Source organism: Carettochelys insculpta, chromosome 12 (genome assembly GCF_033958435.1).
Source record: "Carettochelys insculpta isolate YL-2023 chromosome 12, ASM3395843v1, whole genome shotgun sequence".
Taxonomy (NCBI): Eukaryota; Metazoa; Chordata; order Testudines; family Carettochelyidae; genus Carettochelys; species Carettochelys insculpta.
The window spans coordinates 45,805,518-45,825,172 of NC_134148.1; the positions used below are offsets into that span (position 1 = coordinate 45,805,518).

Genomic DNA, 19,655 nt, shown 5'->3' on the forward strand with positions numbered 1-19,655 from the left:
GCAAACCAGGAGAGGACGGGCTGGCCTCCCAACATGCAGCCGACTGGAGACCTGAACCCAGACAGGCCGCAGGGCTCCCCAGGCCAAACTCAGCAGCTGCAGAGCTCCTTCCCCCACAGACTCCCTCTCAAACCTGACCTGGAAGTGCAGGGACCAGGCCTTGGCCACTCCCCCGGGTCTCTGCTGCACTCTCCTGGAATATCCAGCATAGGTCCTTCCAGCTCCTTCCTCCTGGTGCCCAGCCTTGGAGCTGGCAGCCACTTCCCCTCAGATGGCAGATGGGAAGGTCAGACCCACCTGACCTGACCCGGAGCCCTTCCCTGGCTAACTCCACCCCCTGTTCCCAGCACCCCAGGCCGCAGTTGGCCATGTCCCCCTGAACAGCAGGCTCCCCAAGCGACTCCTCCCTGAGAGTGAGCTCCGGGTGCCACAAGCCCCCCAGGAACCTTCTGTGCACAGGGACGGGTGGAGCAGAGCAGTGGCCCCAGGCCTGGCTGATCTCTACCGAAGATGCGGAAGGCATAGTGGGATTTGACATCTGCCGTGGCCGAGTCGCAGAAAACGCTCAGCATGTCAAGGAAGTCTTCGAAGGACATGCTGCCATCCCCATCCTCCGAGGTGGAGAACACCTGGCAGATTCGGTGCTGGAAGGGGTTTGCCTGTCGACACATGGGAATCACTGCTGGGGGACGGAGGCGCCAGGGTTTCCCCATCGGGGGTGAGGCAGTTCTGCCCCAGCTCAAGGCACGGTACACAGAAGCCAAGCAAATGTGCCTCCCAGCCTTAAAACCTCCAACTGTGTGGAGGCCCTTGGAGCTTCACGTGCGTCTCCCTTGGCTGCTGGGTAGCCGCCTCCACCCAGGTGATGGCAGCGCCAGCATGGCCTGGGAAGCAGAGCACTGTGCGGATGGCCCTCTCCTCCCGCAGCCCACGCAGCTCTGTGGGGAATGGAAGTGGCTTCACGCTCATGCCAGGGAGCACACCAGGGTGGGGAGCAAGAGCACAAAGAGGCTTCATCTCAGAGGGAAACTGCTACCTGGTCCCTGTGCACTGCTGCACCACACTGCCCTACCGCTCTGTGGGCACCAGGGGCTGGGCCGCATGACCCCAGCCCACTACCTGTATGCACCCCATCAAACCCCACCAACTATGTATACAATACGATGGGGGCTAACTTAGCTACATCTACCAGGAAAGAGGGCTTGGAGTCATCGTGGATAGTTCTCTGAAAACATTCACGCAGTGTGCGGTGGCAGTCAAAAAAGCAAACAGGATGTTAGGAATCATTTAAAAAGGGATAGAGAATAAGACTGGAAATATCTTATTGCCTTTATATAAAACCATGGTACGCCCACAGCTTGAATGCGGCGTACAGATGTGGTCTCATCTCAAAAGAGATATCGGCATTGGAAATGGTTCAGAAAATGGCAAAAGCTAATTAGGGGGTTGGAACAGGTCCCGTATAGAGAGAGATTAGAGACGAGGACTTCTCATCTTAGAAAAGGGGAGATATGTTAGAGGTGTATAAAGGTGAGCGGTGTGGAGAGGGTGAATAAGGAGAAGTTATTTACTTGTGCCCATAATACAAGAATTAGAGGACACCAAATGAAATTAATGGACAGCTGGTTTAAAACAAATACAGGGAAGTTCTTCACACAGCACACAGTCAAGCTGTGGCATGCCTTGCCAGAGGAGGCTGTGAAGGCCAGGACTATAACAGGGTTCAAAAAAGACCTAGATAAATTCATGGAGGTTAGGTCCATTAGTGGCTATTAGCCAGGGGTAGGAAAGGTGTCCCTGGCCTCTATTGTCACAGGCTGGAAATGGATGGCAGGGGAGAGATTGCTTGACCATTACCTGTTTGGCTCACTCTCTCTGGGGCAGCGGGCACTGGCCAGTCTCAGCAGATAGCATTCCAGGCTGGGTGAATGCTTGGCGTGACCCAATATGGCTGTTCTTATGTTCCTACACAAAAGAGCGAATTCCGGCAGTCCTGAAGGAAGAAGACCTGCCCTGGGTGGGTAACGCTGCCCTGCTATGGGACGCTGATCAGTCAGTGTGCAGAGGCGGCTGAAGTGACTGGATGCAGGTGGGCTGGAGACAATGCAGCATTGTGTGGAAACAGCTCTGTTCAGTGGCTGGGTGACTCTCCAGTGCTGGCTATTAATGATGTCTGCAGTGCTTAGCCCTCCCTGAGAGGGGCTCCTCATCTGCTGTGGGCACCTGTGTCCTCATCACTAGCTGCCAGGTCCTCCCTGCAGGCCTGGGTCACTGTCTCCCTCATCTGCTTGGCCCAGGGAAGTTTTCTCCCTGGCATGCAGAAGAACGCCTGTCCTTTTTGGCACAGCCATCACGTTTGGTGGCAGGATTCCCAAGGCCATTGGTCCCTTTCTTTCCCAGAGATTGTGACCATGGTTCTGGTCCATTTCCTGTGGGAGAAACAAGCAATTGCTGAGGAGACAGTCTGGCTTTGCCGGGCGACAAACCCAGAGCAGACTGTAGGAGCTGGAGATCTGGAAACAAATATGTTTCTTCCCTCCAAAGCTCAAGGTGCAGGGGGCTGGGCGAGAGGGGAAAGACAGGGAGCCCTTAGGCAGCATCATGGTTGATGGCACTGGTGCACCTTGAACCAAGGAGGCTCCACTCTCGCAGGAGACTCTAGAGGCTTAAGAGCCACCTCCATTAAGAGGCGTTGGGCCCTGTCTTTTAACATTCTGGGCTTAAAGGCCTTACAAATGGGACAGCAGTCACACAAGTGTCCTTCCCCCAAGCCAATCAAACAGGCTGAAGGGGGGTCACTTTTGGGCATGTTTGCTGCATTTTGAACAAGCCTTAAAGCCTGGGGAGCCAGGCATTCCCCAGCGCCGAGGAGGGACGGGAAGCCCCTCCTCAGCTATAAGTTAAAACACTAAGGCCGTGTCTACACTAGCCCCAGACTTCGAAATGGCCATGCAAACGGCCATTTTGAAGTTTACTAATGAAGCGCTGAAATGCATATTCAGCGCTTCATTAGCATGCGGGCGGCCGCAGCACTTCAAAATTGACGTGGCTCACCGACCCACGGCTCGTCCCAACAGGGTTCCTTTTTGAAAGGACCCTGCCTACTTTGAAGTCCCCTTATTCCATCTGCTCATGGGAATAAGGGGACTTCAAAGTAGGCAGGGTCCTTTCGAAAAGAAGCCCCGTCGGGACGAGCCGCGTCAATTTCGAAGCGCCGCGGCCGCCCGCATGCTAATGAAGCACTGAATATGCATTTCAGCGCTTCATTAGTTAACTTCAAAATGGCCATTTGCATGGCCATTTTGAAGTTCGAGGCTAGTGTAGACATGGCCTAAGACTAACTACCAAGTACTAAACTATTTACACTTCTTCAAGAACTATTTACACTCCAATAGACTACTAGCTAAAGATATGAGCAGAGAAAGCAACAGCGCCAAGGGAAGGGCAGTGCGGTGAGAAGGACTGAGCTGGGGGTGGGGGTCAGGCAGTGCATATATTGGTTGCTATATCGGTGCCACTCCAGGGGGCACCGCACCGACCCTATGGCTACTGGCTAGGGCAGAAAGCTTCCGGCAACTGGCTGTGCACCCACAGACACCCAACTTGGAATGGACACGAGCAATCACTTGAAGACTTGCAACACTCAGCTTCCAGCCACTCTGATGGCTTATCGGAGTAGCCGGGGCCATTGCAGGCAGAGGAGCTGGGTTCTGCTCAGACCTGAGTGCAAGCAGAGTGGTGGAGGTTGCCTCTGGGAGACTTGTAGCAGGCGCAAGGGGCAGAGTACACACAGTTACCCAGCCCGGGGTGCTCTCACATCAGCTTGCTCAACCCTGGTTTCTGAATGCTCTCCAGACCTCTGGCAAATGCTCCCTGGCAGCTTCATGGGAAACCCCAAGAGATGGGAACCTTCTAACTTAGGGTTAAACCGTGACTTTGGGTGTGGGGAGGGGAGGTGTGGAATTCCACCCGGCTCCTGAGGGAAGGGACCATCAGTGTGGCAAGGGTGAGTGACAACTCTCTTCCCTCGATTTAGTCCTACCTGGGACTCTCACTCCCCCAGGCTGCCTGGGGTGGTGGCCACAGGTGAGCGTCCTTCCTTTCCACACTCAGATCACAGAATCATAGAACACTAGAACTGGAAGGGACCTCAGGAGGTCATCAAGTCCTGTTCCCTGTCTTCCTGGCAGGACCAAACACCAGCTAGACCATCCATGATAGGCGTCTATCCAACCTGCTCTTAAATATCTCCAGCGATGGGGGTTCCACAGCCTCCCCAGGCAGGTAACCTATTCCAGTGTTTAAATATCTCCAGCGATGGAGGTTCCACAGCCTCCCTAGGCAGGTAACCTATTCCAGTGTTTAACCGCCCTGGCTGGTGGGAAGTTTTTCAGATATGAACAAGCACAATTGGGTTAGACATGTGACTTGACCTTCTGCAAGCCAGTCCCCCACCCCCACCCCCACCCCAATCTCCCTTCCAATGCAGACAGCGGCACTGCAGGAGTGCGGGTCACCTTTATTTACCAGTGCCTAGAGGCCAGCTGGGCACTGCACAAAGGGAGCCACAGAACCTCCCCCACCTGTCCTGTCACTGACCCAAACCTCTGGCTGAGTTGGTGAATGCCTCAAATTGTGATTGAAGGATTTCAGTCACAGAGTCCACCACAGACACTAGTTTGACAGCCCTGGCCCAAAGAGTTTCCAGTCTAGTAAAGCTGAATTACGGCTCTTTGGGAAGAGCTCAGCAAAGGGGGCTGCGGAATTGCTCCTGCCTGGCAGCAGGGCTCACACTGCAAAAGGGAGGTTCTGAGGTAACGGGGTAGTGAGGCACAACTGGACTGGGGGAAGGGCTCCCAGCAGATTTCCAGAGAATGCGATTAGGGCTTGGCTCCCCCCAGAGGTTTAGATTTCAGTTCTGATGGGCTACAGCCACGCAACAATGGGGCTGGCCTATGCTGCCGTGGCTCTGAAAAGCAACCACTGCTTGAGTGGGATGCACCTACTGGTAACAGAACACAGTACTCCCCAGGGAGTTTGTTAGGGGTCAGGGTGCTGAAGGATGTCACTCGTTGGAGTCTCGCCCGGATGCCAGGGCAGACACCCTCCTGGGGGCCATTAGCATCTCAGAGCTCCCAGAAGCCAGCTGACGGGGGCCTTTACCTGTGATGGTTGAAGCTGAGAATGGCCGTGGCACTGGCGCGGTGTGAGGTGTGAGGCACGCTGCACGAGAGGAGCAGAGGTAGAGTTGATGGCTAGCTCACGGACTGCAGCACGGCTGAGGGGGTCTGTCACTGAGGGGAAGGTGCACTCACTATATGTGTGCTTTGGCCCCTTCCCAGCATGAGCCAGGCAGCTCGGTGAGTCAACATAGCCACTGGCCAGGTGAAGGGCCCGCCTGGGGGCAGAGCCGTCTGAAACGAGAGCACAGAAGGGACACAGTGCAGGGCTGGAGCATCCCATGAGGAACACCAGAGATGCCCCTCAGTGTCTGCATCCAGCACACCAAGTACAAGGCCACAGAGCCTGGGGCAGCATTCCATGGGCTGAACAGCAGGACACTAACGCCTCTCTCACACCAGACCCTGACTGGAGCAGGAGGAGCCAGTGGGGCTCTGTGCAGGGGAGAATGGGAGCATGAGTCACTGCTGAGTGTGTTCCCCTGCAGGTGACAGTGTCTGTGTAACCCCGTCCTATGGTGCAGGGCCGTCCAGAGCACTCTCTTAGGAGTCTGCTGGGAATACACAGGGTTATGGACTGAGAGCCTGGAGTCCTGGCACTCACTAGGACCCCTTGGCCACAGCTTCATGAAGGGGTCTTTTGGCAAGCCAGGAACACCCCGAGGCCTCTGCTCACCTCAGATGCTATCACAGCAACTGCCTGCTCCTGCCCACTTCCCAAGCACCAGGAACTTACGCCCTGTTCACTTTGCCTCAGCTCCAGCACTGCCAAATACAGCAGCGGGTCCCTGGGGAGGTGCAGGGGAGGAGAACACATCTCGCCAGGGGCCAGCAGACTGCAGAGACCAGCAGGGACTCACCCTCTCCTGGTCTCTCATCGATTCTGAGCTTTATTTCCCTTCCTGCTCCCTGAACGCACACGACTGACAGCACCCAGCCGTTTCAAACATCGCAGGTCAGGCCACAGCCCCTGTGGACTCTCACCACAGACAGTAGGTAGGAGACTAATCGAGGAAGATGGAGTACTTCTGCCATCTCATTAGCTATGCCAGATGCCCTGGAAGCCCAGCAGGGGCTAAGCAAGCCATACCAATGGTGGCAGCGGGAGAGCCACGAAAGGCAGCTCAGTGCTAGGCTCCACCTCCTGAAAGATGCTGCATTAACTGACCACAGCAGCAGGCCGGGCCTCAGTCTGTACTCACAGCCTTCGACCTTGTTTCTGGCGCTGGAGAATCTCCGGTCTCCCACCTTCGAAATCTTTGCCAGAGAACAGGGCTCGGTGATCAGGGGTGTCCCCAGAGTGTGGCTTCCTAACCAGCTCACGTTCTTCGGCGGCTGCAGGCCGTGCTGGGGCTTGTACGTTGCCCGGTAGGGGACGCTCTGGCCCATGCCTGACAGGGTCCCCAGCAAGGTGGGAATGAAGCCCTGGTTGCCCAGTATCTGGGCCCGGGTTGTAGGCTGCTGCATGATCTGCTGTCCTAACTCCCGGACTGTACCTCCCAGGAGCGAGAAGGGGACAAGGGTCATTAAATTCTGTGTCTCCCGGTTCCCAAACACATCCTGAAGGAATTGAGGCTGGAAGAAAAGAAAACCAACAACTTCTATGTTTCTTTTGGGGGGCATCGTAATTATCTCATCTGACCCTCCCCTGTCCCCAGATGCAGACCTGAACCTCGGGCAGAGTCACTGAGTTCTGCAAATTGGGATTTAAGGATTCAAGTCACAGAGACTCCGTCACTGAGGCTGCAAGTGACCCAGCCCCAGGCGGCACAGGAAGGCCAAAAGGCCTCTGCCAAGCCAACCAGGTGAACATTTCTTCCCAGCCCCCCCCGGTTACATCCCTGGGAATCCTCACTGTGTCTTTACCCCATTTACACCCTGCACTTGAGGCCAGAGTAACCACTGTGATCCTCTGGGCTGATCCCCTGTACAAGGCAGGCCAGAGGACCAGATCCAGTGATTGCTGCCTGCAGCCCATCAATTCCGAATTGCAGGATACCAAGCGGGGAGAATCCATCACGTCTCTTGGCAGTTTGCTCCAACGGTTACTCAGCCTGTCTGTTAAACAAGCTGTATCTAATTGCTATGGAACTGGTTTCCCTTCGGCTTCCAGCCACTGCCACTTGCTCTGCGTTGGACTGTGAGAGGACAATCCCCTGGTTCCAGGCAACTTCTTATACACAGTGACAAAGTCCCCTCTTAACCCTTGCTTGTGCCTCTTTGGGCTCTCACTGTAGGGCAGTTCTCCAGCCCTCAGCCCACTCCTGGAGCTCTTCCTGCACCCTTGCTCCTGTCTGAAGGGTGGCCCGGCCCGGCCCGGCCCGGCCCTGCCCTGCCCTGCCCTGCCAGCAAAGGGGTTGGATGTGCCTGGCAGTGTCAGAGGGGTGATGCTGAGTCCTGAGAGGTTTCTCACTCATCACTGGTGCAACAATGGATGTTGGACCCCAGCCATGGCCCATCAAAGCCATCATGACTTATGGAGACAGTGAATACTAGACAGTGGGCTTCCCTCCCTCCTGGGTTTTGGACCTAGCTTCTCAGCAGCTACACAGCATGTTGCTTGGCTTAGAATTGACTAGGAACCCCCAGATGGCCCAAGAAACCCCCACCAGTTACTCATCTATCTCGGATGTGCCCCCGTCTGGATTCCACAGGAGCAAGGGCCCAGTGTTCGGCCACAGCACTGCCTGGGGAGTGCACTGCAGATGGCAGGAGCATCTACTGGGGCTTGATCCTGTGACACACACATCCAAAATGTCCAGTAGCTTTGACACAGAAGCTCTCAGCCAGCTATCTGCTGAGAATGGGCCTTCATAATTATCTTCAGCACAGCGCATGTTTCTAAAAAGACCTGGAGCGCTGTGACATGCACTGGGTCCTGGTAGTGTATGTGCTGCAGGCTGCTCTCACCTCCCCTGGGAGCAGCCAGTCCTGCGCCGAATGCAGGAAATGAGGGGTGGGCATTTGCCAGAGTGCAATTTTAGACAAGCTTTTCTTGCTGTTTTCATCCCCAGCTCAGCAAAGGGCTCCCTTGCCCCAGGCCTCCCGCAGAGAGACTCCTCCTCTAGAGTTTGTCTCTTCAGCTAGTAAAATTGCTGCTGAGCTGGAGAACTAGCACCTGCATCTTACGGTGATCTGATCTCCCCGGGATTTCTAGCGCTTCATCTCCACAGGGCCATGGTCTCGTGCTGGTGGTTGGGACATGAACACGTGCACAAGGACTGGGAGGGCAGCACAAGACAGAACTCGTGACTATGTTTTCTCTGACAAAGTGGCCTACAGGCAGTGAGCTGAGTGGGGCTGGATGTCTGAAGCAGGGAATCTGGCTTGTCCAAAGTCCACCTTTCCCCTGCAGATGAAGGTCATTTTTGACAGCAGAAAGAAGGAGGAGGATTGAAGGGTCTGCTGGTGCTGACAGGAACTCACGTGGACAGTACAGCTAGCTGCCCTGCACACCGGGAGTGGAACCCTCTCACCACATCAGGCCCTGGCCACCGGAATGGTGCCAAGTGCAGCTGTCTGATGAGTGACACACTAGAGGGACTGTTATGTCGTTGGTCTATCGGCTGCCAGTGATTGGGGCCCATCAGGGCAGGTGCCTGCAAGACCCTCCTCTGCAGTTTTGAGGTGCCCTTGAGGAATCACTTTTGCACCCTTTTAATCAGGTGACAGATGAACATCAACCCTGGTCCCGGACACAGCCCTCATTCTCATTCAGCCCAGCCAGAGGGACTTCTCTGGGCCAGCAGCGCCCAGTGTCCTCCTGCTCCTGCCTTTGCAGGCCCACCCAGAACTCCACCTCCTGCCCTGGCTTGGGGAGCGCTCTGAGCAGCCCACCTTCACCTGGCTCTCGGAGATATTGATATGGGGCCTGTGGACATCGGCAGGTCTGGGCTCCGTTGTGTGCAGCAACCGAGAGAGCTGATCCACAATGCCGAGACCCCGGATGAGCTTTTCGCGCTGCAGAAGAGCCTTGACCCTCTCCAGCTCCTCGGCTTCCACTATCTCCTGGGGCCTCATGGAGTCAAACGCCAACTGCTGTACCTTAGGAGAGAAAGGAGCCTCGCATTACGGCACGGGCTGGGGGTTGGCCACAGACTAACAGAGCGAGGAAGTGACCAAGGCCACAGGCTATGTGGGATCAGGAGCAGGAATAAGACTCCAGCTGGGGGTCAGGGGCCATGGACTCCCCTGGGCTGGATGTTCCCAGCTCGCCCCAGCGCAGTTCAGCAGCAGCACAAACTCCATGCAGATGAGCTCAGTCCTTGGCCAGCATGGGCGCTGTCATGGCCCCGCCCCGTCCCCGAGCTCTCCTCCATTTGTCTTGCCCCCTGGAGCTGTATGCCAGCTGAGAGCAGTGGTACCTTCCTGCCACAGGCCCTGGCCCGGCTGTAGGTGAGGCGGGTGGGGGGCACTTTGGCCTTGCTGCGAAGGCAGGATTTCTCCCCAGCTGACTCTCCCTGTGGGTTCTCCTTTTTCCTCTTCCCACTAGTAGCCTCTCGCTCTTGCTTCAGACGAATTTCCTCCAGCTGCTGCCTGGCAAGAACCAAGTGCCCTGGTCACTGCCGCTCACCATGAGGTCTGCGCCAAGCTGTGCTGACTCTGATGGAGGTCACATGCAGCACAGCTGGGGCTGCTATCAGGAATGCATTGGGAAGCGGTCTTGGGCCTTTAAAAGCTGCCACTACCCAGGAAGGAAATGTCCTGTGCCCCAGGGTGTGGCAGCCACATGGGTTGGAGAGGGGCCTGCTAAGAGACACCAAGACACATGCTATAAACCCCCCTTCAGAATCCAGAAACAATGCGCTAAGGCATCTCCCTCTCAGTTCCAGTTCCAGGGGCAGGGCAGAGGTGGTGGGTGGAGAACACAGCATCTCCCCTGCAATGGAGCCAGGCTCCTCCCCTCAGCTCTCACCACCCCCTGCTTTAGGTAGCTGCAGCAGGAGCTCCCTGAAGAGAGCCCAGGGTGAATGCTCCACACCACGGCATCAGCAAGCCAGGCTTTTCCGCAGGAGCAAAGTACCTGGCACACTCCTCTCTTGCCTTGGAAGCCACTGTCTCTTGGAAGAGGGAGCCACTGTGCTTGAAGAACGGCTCATACTTGTCTGTCCCACGCGCTGGGTAAATGCGCCGGTACCCTCCCAGGTGAGTGTTCTCATACTTCTCTGCTTGGGCCAGCCAAGCCGCTTGGCTCTTCTGCAGCTGCTCACGTCTGCAGTCCAAAAGCAAAGGTGAGGGCAGAAGGAGCTGTGGCAGAGACATCCCTGGAGCTTGTGCAGGTAGCAGGGCAGGACAAGCTCAGGATGTTGCATTGTCCAGGAGCCTAGCTGGCATCCCTCCCTGCCCATGCCACCTCCCAAGCATCCCTCTACTGGACCAAGCCAACAGGCCCTGCAGTGTAGCGGGGCAGGACAGGAAAAGCAGGGCCCAGGGCTCATCCATCCCACACTTTTCAGCCAACAGTCCCACATTACAAGAGCTGGGCCTGCCACCTTCATCCAGCTGTGAGTGGCCCACTCTGCAGGGGCTGGAAGTTTTCAAAGTCAGGCCTGTAGGCAGCAATTTCTGGGGTGTGAGCATGTGCTCTTTTTGTAAATATGGACCCCCGCCACACACAGTGGGTCCTGCCCTTCTCCCTCTGCCCTCAGCTCTCCAGCTGGCCCTGCCCTGCCATTCCTCCTCCAGCCACCTCCCGATTGGCCACAAGATCCGCCCAACCCCTGAACAGCCCCCACCCCACCCTCACGCTGCCCAAAGATCCACCCCACCTCAGCTCAGGCTGAGTGCCCCCCGCAAGGCACCACCATGCCTCCCTAACCTGAACACAGTCCCTGGCTCAGCCAGAGCACACATCCCCTCAGCCCAAACAGCCCACCCCTCCCCTGCTTACCCTGAACCGCCCCCCCAGCTCAGCCTAGAAACCCCCACACACTTGATGTGGGAGGGGGAGGATTACCTGGGGCAGAGATTGGGCCTGAGGCTTGGAGCAGAGTCCAGTCCCAGGGATCAGACACCTGTTGGGCATGCTGAGAGCCTGGGCCGTCTCCCTTTAAGAGTGCCACAGAACAGCCTTTGGCCTACCACAGCCTTCCTCTGTTCCCTGCTGCACTCCTGATCTCTCCTCTGGGGAAGCAGTACCTGGCTTCACGAGGTGGCTGGTGGGCCTGGAAAAGTCGCTCCTTCACCCTCCGCTTGTCCTCTTCCAGGACCTTCCTCTTGTCACAGGCACGCAGGTTTATCAGGTCGATGGCATCGCAGAGCAGCGCGTCCTTCACCTCCCGGTCCAAGCGTGAATCTGTGGTGAAGCTGGGAGAGAGATTCACCTGCAAGACAAAGGACTCATCTGATGCCCACCCCTGCAGCTCCACATATCTGCTGCAGACAGCCAGGCTGCTGGCCTCCGAGCCTTCTCTTCCTGGTGTGCCTTCATCGCCCTCAGGCAGCCCCTGCCCTAGAGAGGCGCTCCTTGCTAGCGTGGCAGGAACTGTAGCATCCTGTGCCATCTGGGCTCTTTGCTGTTACTGCTTCCCCAGCACAAAGTGCAGCCGAATGATCAGTCCGGATGCAGTTTCCTGACCGCTGGCTGACCACCAAGGACGCTGAGGAGGGCACATGCAGGTCAGCCTGGCTCTGAATGGTGCTGCACAGACCCAAGGAGCTAAATTCCCTCAGAGTTGTGCCCTTGTACGGCTGCTCAGCAGGCTGCCAAGTGCCCTGCAGGTCAGGGTCCCTCCCCACACTGCTGTGCTGTTCCTGCCCTCTTTCTTGGAGCTGCAGGCCCGCTGCTGCTGGGAGCCTCCCACCTGCCGTGCAGGAGCTATGTGCTGATATCAGGGTGGCACCCTCCTCTGCTCCTGAATCCCATCTGTGCAGGGCAGGAGGACTGGCCACAGCTGGGCTCAAGCCTGGGACTCAGGACGCGTGCTGGCAGCTGCTGCTGTGTCTGAACAAGCAGGGTTCAGACTGCTGAGTGTGGAGCCACTTCATGGGCAGCATGTCCCTGTGTGCCTTGGGCTCTCTCTCTCTCTCACCCGCCACCCACACGGTGTGTCTGGGCAGGGCAGCCCAGGGGGCGAGGACTGGGGAACAGGGCAATTGCCCCTGGGCCTGGCAATTCAAAGCAGCCCGGAGCTCTGGCTGCTGCCATGGCTGAAGCTCCAGGCCCCGTGGAGAACTGTGTGCCATTCTGTGGATAGCTCAGAGGGAGTGTGTGGGGAACCCCACTACTGACTGCCCCAAGCCCCCGCCCCTCCCACCTCTGGCCCCACCTCTTCCTGGGGTGGAGAGCTGGACCCCCTGAAATATGATGGGCCTTCTGGGCACAGCTAAGGGAATCAGCCCAGGGTGTGTTTGCTTAAATCCAGGCCACTTACAGACCAGGATGTGATTTCCTTCACACTAAGGCAAATCCAACCAGCCACAAAAGTATCTCTTCCAGCCCCACTGGCCAGCCAGAAGCCACACGAGCAAACCCTCAGATTCTCCAGGTTCTTAAACGTATTTCAGCAGCTTCACAGATGGGTCCAAAGGGTCCAGCCACAGCCCCATGTCAACATATACTTGTGTCTTACCCAGAAGAACACGCAGCGGCAACCCTTTAGCATCTAAAATCTAAAGTTCATTAGCAACGAAAGAATGGGGTGAGAGAAAATGTGTTAAAGTGATACACTACATACGTCAGTCACAGTTATTGGTGCAAGCCTGCAATGTTATATGCTGATTTTGTGAAAGTCTCTGAAAACACATCTCATAGGGAGGTGTGATCTCAGGTTCCATTGGCTTAATTCATGGAGGCTGGAGCACCGGACTGGAACACTGGGACTCTCAAAACAAGATGGTCACTGCCAGGGCCATCTTATAGCTTTCCATGTGGAGGGAAAAAGTCCTTTCTTCTTCCCATAGGACCTGACACAGATGAGCCGCTCTGGCAAACTGCCGTTGGTGGCTGGTTTTGCTAGCACATCTTAGTCCATTTGCCTGGCATGTGGAATGGCTGTCTGAGCATCGGATCTCAATCCTATTTAAATGTGATCATTTGACCAGAGAGTTGGACAATGCCTAACTTGCCTATCCCGATGGCAACCTTTTCAAGAGATCTCTGGTAACTAGGTTTTTGCGTGGGGGCTCCTGGCGGTGCGCACCTACCCATCACCTCAATATGATGCACATAACAAAAGCTGGAGGAGCCCTCCCCAGCAGCCCTGTGACCTGGGAAGCCCCTGCTATTGTGCTAGTTGCTGATGGAAGACATTTCCTTAGCCTATGTGGATGTGACATTGCCTGGATACATGCCCCTGAAGCACCCATTTAATGGAGTGCTATGGAGGCTGCAGGGACAGTTTCAGTCAAGCTAAAACTGGCTGCAGTGTGTTCAGGCTTCAGCTCAGCATCTCTCCTGGGGTGTCTCTCCAAGCCCTCCCTCACTGGCTGTGTAGAGGGGAGGTCTGCAGGCCACTGGAGGGCCGTTCGCTCACCTCCAGCAGCCAGGGTTTCAGCCTTCTGTCCAACAGGATGTCGAAGCCCAGGATCTCGAAGCAGGCACAGCTGGTGGTGTGGTTGGGGAAGCAGGTGTGGTAGTTGTGCTTCAGAACAGGGTGGGCTGAGATAAGTGTCTTTATAATGATGTCCTCGATATCTTCCCAGAGTCCTGTCGTGTCGTAGCCATTGTCTGTCATCCAGGCATTCAAGGCAGAGAGCTTCCTGGTTGGGAAACAGAGGGGTGAGGAGAGCTGCCAGGCCAGAGCAGTTCTGCAGTAGTAGTGAGCTGTGCCCCCACACTGACTCCATGAGTCAGGAAGACTTGCGGGACTGGGGCCCACTGCAGCTTCCTCCTAAACCAGCAAGCCCCAGGAGGTACCCAGACACAGGGGCTACACTGAGGGGCCAATTCTGTGCTCTGAATTAACCAGCAAACAGACACTTGGACCAAGAGCTCAAGACACAGAAGTGGGTGAGCTCCACCACAGTGACCTTAAAGGAGAACAACCCCACGCGGGGAGCTGCTACAGCACGCTGGCCCGAGACAGGAGCTTGCCAGCCCTGTCAATCTGGTCTGCCAGCAGGAAGCAAATGGGGGCCTAGGCAGCGTGGTACCTCTTACTGCCCATCGTGTCATCTCGGATGAAGTTTTCACTGTGTTTGTTGATAGCATAGTTGGTCAGGTGCATGCAGATGTCATCCTGAGGGAGGGACAGCAAGAGACCTTGATGCTCAACCTCCACTTGCCCATGAGGGACATGAGGCCCCAGATCCCAGCAATGCTTAACCTTCCATTTACCCGGAGGAATACATGTGGGGCCCTGCCAACCTGCAGCTCTCCGTGGACCATGTTTGCAGGTGGCTGCACAGCTGCAGATACAAATCGGTACCTGCGTAGGGTCCTAGGTGCATGGCACAGACTAACTGGAGTACTTCCCAGCAGGGCAATGGTTGGGGCTGAGCGTGTGCAAGTGTGTTTGGGCACACTCTGCCTCAGGGTGCTGTTGTGTAAGGCACCGAGCTCAACAAGAGCAGCGGCTCCTCTCCCCTCCCTTTCCCTTTCCTCCCCAATCACTAGGATTTCCAGATTTTTAGAAAACTTACTGGGGACAGGCAGCCCCAGCCATGGGATCTCAGCATGGCTCCCTGTCCTGCATGGCTGCCTGTCGTGCATGGTTGCCTGTCCTGCATAAGTTTTCCAAAAATGGGGAAGCGGGGGCCCACAGCCGGGCCCTGTAGCTCTGCAGCTGGGAAACGGGGTCCCTGGCCGGGGGTATGGAGGGACCCCACCACCCCGCAGGATCTCTAGCTGGGAGCAGGGAACCCAGAAGCTGGGGTCCCTGCTGCCAGAGCCGGTCCTAGTGGCGGACGAGCCAGACAGTCGTCTGGGGCTGTCAGTTGCAAGGGGCCACCAAAATGGACTGGCTCGAGCAGGGCCAGAGCCAGCAGGAGCTTGCTGCACAGAGACTGTGGAGGAGCAGGGCTGCAGCTGAGAGGCCTGGTGGGTGGGGTGTGCTGCAGGCAGCTGGGGGTGCAGCAGGGCCTGGCAGGAGGGCACAGCAGTCAGGAGGGCTCACCTGCTGGCTCCCACCCTGCCCAGTGACTCCCATTTGCTAGGGCTGCCAATTAGTTATACCAGCCCTGCCCACAGCACTGCAGCTTGGAGCTGTCTGAGGTGGGGAGCCCTTGCCGGGAGCCTCAACCGCACAATCCGCAGCCAGGGCGGAGGAACACTGCAGCTGGGAACCGGCTGGGGCACAGAGCTCTGGTTGGGAGCCCCAGCTGCAGGATGGAATTTCCCTGACAAGTCCTGCATCCCCTGTTTAGGCAAAAATGTCCAGCAGGATGTTTTTTGCATAAATGTGGGACACGGGACTTGTCAAGGAACTTCGGAACTGTCCCACGCATTGTGGGACATCTGGCAACCCTACCCATCACCCCATTCTCTCCCTCTCACCTCCTGCCTGTCTGCAGGACCAAGATGCTCCTGTGTGGCCAGGGAGATAGGCATCCTGCTCCCTGTTCTGCCTGTGGAGCACGGCCAAGCTGGGAGGGAGCAGACCCAAGGGAACAGGGATGTGCCTCAGGGAGTCTGGAGCAGAGTGGCAGCATAAGGCTCAGAGAGAGCCCTATGTGGGCTCCTGGAGCCCCTGAAATAGCCATCCTGACATGACTGCAAGGAAGAGGGGAGGAGCAGACAGAACAGGAAGCAGAGGCGGGTGAAGGAAATGAGGTCTTGACTGCCAAGGGGTCTGTGGGTCCTTTGGATGAGTGGCTACGTCTACACGTGCACGCTACATCGAAATAGCTTATTTCAATGTAGCGACATCGAAATAGTCTATTTCGATGAATAACATCTACACGTCCTCCAGGGCTGGCAACGTCGACGTTCAACTTCGATGTTGGGCAGCACCACATCGAAATAGGCGCTGCGAGGGAACGTCTACACGCCAGAGTAGCACACATCGAAGTAAGGGTGCCAGGCACAGCTGCAGACAGGGTCACAGGGCGGACTCAACAGCAAGCCGCTCCCTTAAAGGGCCCCTCCCAGACACAGTTGCACTAAACAACACAAGATCCACAGAGCCGACAACTGGTGGCAGACCCTGTGCATGCAGCATGGATCCCCAGCTGCCGCAGCAGCAGCCAGAAGCCCTGGGCTAAGGGCTGCTGCACACGTTGACCATAGAGCCCCGCAGGGGCTGGAGAGACAGCGTCTCTCAACCCCTCAGCTGATGGTCGCCATGGCGGACCCCGCTATTTCGAAGTTGCGGGACGCGGATCATCTACACGTGCCCTACTTCAACGTTGAACTTCGAAGTAGGGCGCTATTCCCATCCCCTCATGGGGTTAGCAACTTCGACGTCTCGCTGCCTAACGTCGATTTCAACTTCGAAATAGCGCCCAACACGTGTAGCCGTGACGGGCGCTATTTCGAAGTTGGTGCCGCTACTTCAAAGTAGCGTGCACGTGTAGACGCAGCCAGTGTGTATCAACCTCACTGATGCTACTCCAGTTACTTGGAACCCTCCCTTCTTTACCTGGTTGCTGCTGCTGGGCTCGATGTACCTCCTGGTGGCAAACCGGGCCAGCCCTTCCTCATAGACAAAAATCTTCAGGGGGTCGCAGGATGTGACCAGGACATAGATCCGCAAGTCAAACTTGAAGCCATCAATGAGGAGGGGCTGTGAGAGAAAAGGCAGCATGACTGCGACAGACAGAACAGCAAGAAGTCCTGTAGCACTTTAAAGGCTAACAGAACACTTTTCTTAGTCTTTAAAGTGCTACAGGACAGCTTTTTTGTTCTGTGAAGATACAGACTCGTATGGCTCCCTCTCTGTTACTATTCACCATGCGACAGACAGAGGCATGGCTCGCTGGTGTGCTGACTCCAGGGCAGCGGGAGGGAGAAATGCAGAGGGCACTGGTGATGGCTCTGTGTGAGGTGGCCTCCCCCACACTGCTGACTGAACTTTCCCAGTGGAAGGTTGGCAGCAGGGGCACAGGACCCTGGAAGGACAGGGGTGGCCAACGGCCTGAGAGCTCCCCTCACCTTGGATATGTACTGCTGGCAGATGAGGCGCTCCCCGTGTTTGATCTCCTTTGGGTTGCGGGTTATATAGATGCCCCTCCCTTGGCAGCCACTGTCTGGCTTGCAGATGTATGTCCTGTTTTTCCTCATGCGCCCATAGGCCTGGAAGTCCCCGTAGCTATGCAAGGGAGAAGTGACCATCAGAGCTGCAGGAAACATCCCTGGACTCTCTTTCAGGTGGCTCTTTGGAGTGGGGAGGTTAATGAGGTTCGCCAGCTAACCGTTTTAACTTGAGGCCTGCTGCCCAGCTCACCTCTCGTCTGTCCCACTTTCCCTGAAGTCTGGGGTCCCACTGCTGCTGGGGGTCCTGCCACCTGACCTGCTGGTTTGTCCACAGCCTAGGCTGCTCCAGCCCAGCATGTCTGCCTGCTGCCTGAGTTCAATAGCACAGGCTGGTGAGCTGGTTAACTGATTATCTCAGCAGATGGCCTCACCTCCAACAGTGCCACACACTGGCTGGTTCCAGCGCCAGGTGCTGGATGCCTCCGTTTTGAACCTCAGACCATTTAGAGCCAAAAAGTGAAACTAGGAGCCTGCTCGTGCCCGGTTTGAAGACCCTGGTTGTTGAGCCCCCCTGCTCATGCACTGACGCCTCATCCCAGGCTGCTGTGATCCCTTCAGGTAAGTCTAGACTAGGGAAATAAGCTGATTTCAGAAACGTGTTTCTAACTATGGCACCCGTGTAACTAGAACTGATGTATCAGAATCGACTTATTTCCTTAGTGAAGCCCTGGCCTCTACACTCTCCTGTCGACCTCCCTTACTCCAAGCAATAGCGTGGAGTACAGCGATCGACTGCTGATCCCAGAGAAGTCGATTTTGCTGCATCTTCACCAGACACGCAAAATCAAACTCCGGAAGATTGACTCTGACTGGGTCGATCTTCCGCTTAGTACAGACAAACCCTTCTAGCCTCCTCTGGCTTGTGCTGAACCAGTGGAGGAGGAAGTGCCCCCAGCAAAGGCAAGACCAGAAGTGCATGTGTGCTGGGAGGCAGCCACATGAGCCCTCGGCATCATGGCCAGTCCATCATTCCTAGGCCTGTCCTGGGCCTCGTACTGTACCTGGGAGTGGTCACATCCCTCACACCACCCTGTCAGCTGCCCCCAGCTGACCAAGGACGGATGCTCACAGGCTGTCAGGGGAAATCCCACAGAAGTCAGAAGTAAAAATGACCTCTGTGCACTGAGGCCCAGGACAGGATTCCTTTGCAGTCTACTTCCCGGGGCTTACGCCAGTTCAGGTTAAATCTCTCAGGAAGAGGGCTCCCACCCCTCCCCTGAGGGGAGTTATTCCTCAGCTGACCCCAACTGCACTCCCAGACCTGGGACTCTCTAACTACAGAGGGAGCCACCCTCCTCAAGGAAGCGAAGGGTTAGGGTTTCCACTACCCTGCCCTCCCTTCCCTTTAGCCAGAGTTCACCTGTCCTGTGGCCAGCTGGCAGTACAGCACACTCACTCAGCAGGCAGGCACCAGGTGCGGGGGAAGATGTTGTAGTCCTTTGGAAAGAGCTTGAGCATGCGGTTGAGGTTGCGGGCCAGCAGGTCCTTCCGGCAGATCTCCGTCATACCTGGGAAGTGGTTGATTTTCTGAAACAATGTGCAGCAGAAGGGACGAGTCACCAAAGGAGCAAACGTGACAGCCTTGAGAGCTGTCAAAGGGGAGTCAGTTCAGGGAGACACAAACAAGGAGAACACGGCATGAAGATGCCGTCCTGTTAGGAGGCTTACTCTGAGCCCCAGCAGCGTGATCTGTGTTCACGCCTTCCCTCTAGGCTGTGATTTCCCCAGCCCAGAACAGCGTGAGAGGAGCAGCTGGTGTGCATGAACCAGGTGGCTGAACAGGAGCTCAGCAGTGGTGGGGTGGTGGCTCTCCAGCAGTCCTTCCGTCTCTCGCGGATGGTACCTCCTCTGAGGACCTAACAGGGCAAAGGCCGATGGGGTCTAGCTCTCCCTGGTACAGACGTGGACTTGCTGTGGGGACTGGGACTGTCCCATAGCAACAGAAGGCTAGCACTGAGGCTAACCTTGGATCCCCTGCTTTACTACCATACGTGACATCCCACTGACTCCACCTGTCTCTTGCCACTCGCGGGCTGTGCACAGAGTGGGCTTTACCTGAAACCTCTTCATTTCCATGACGCGCTCCAAAGAGACTGAGCAGTCAGTCCAGTACAGGGTCCACTCCTCATCCTCCCCCACTTCTCTCAGGCCACAGCGTCGGGCAGCACGCCGCACTGGAGCAAAGAACACACGTGGCAAGAAGCATCTCCAAATGGGCAGGGAAGACGGGCCCCAGAGTCCACCTGTCCCTTGGCCAAAGCAAGGAGGAATGGGCAGACAAGGGAAGGAACACCCCAGGGCTTCCCCCCAGCTCCAAAGGAGAACAGGACTGGGGAGCTCTT

At 56.4% G+C, this 19,655-nt stretch overlaps 1 protein-coding gene across 1 annotated transcript; it reads right to left on the minus strand.

Annotated features, from left to right (window-relative positions):
• Window positions 1-2,041: 2,041 nt before the first annotated feature.
• On the minus strand, window positions 2,042-19,404 carry TTLL13 (tubulin tyrosine ligase like 13). Its single transcript, XM_075006992.1, has 14 exons — window positions 19,369-19,404; window positions 18,710-18,840; window positions 17,212-17,368; window positions 16,700-16,843; window positions 14,274-14,359; window positions 13,655-13,880; window positions 11,319-11,503; window positions 10,204-10,392; window positions 9,545-9,716; window positions 9,024-9,224; window positions 6,383-6,755; window positions 5,316-5,414; window positions 5,164-5,223; window positions 2,042-2,429 (listed from the first exon to the last, which is right to left on the minus strand). The coding sequence occupies exons 1-14, from the start codon at window positions 19,387-19,389 to the stop codon at window positions 2,281-2,283; spliced, it is 2,193 nt and encodes a 730-aa protein (XP_074863093.1). The 5' UTR covers window positions 19,390-19,404; the 3' UTR covers window positions 2,042-2,280.
• Window positions 19,405-19,655: the final 251 nt, after the last annotated feature.

Excerpts from the sequence above, each read along its gene's own strand:
- TTLL13 (XM_075006992.1), bottom strand. The coding sequence starts at position 19,389 with ATGGAAATGAAGAGGTTTCAG. Across the intron at positions 16,844-17,211 it reads GCCAGCAGTACATATCCAAG|CCCCTCCTCATTGATGGCTT; the intron begins GTGAGGGGAGCT and ends TTTCTCTCACAG. Across the intron at positions 14,360-16,699 it reads AGCCCAGCAGCAGCAACCAG|GATGACATCTGCATGCACCT; the intron begins GTAAAGAAGGGA and ends TCCCTCCCTCAG.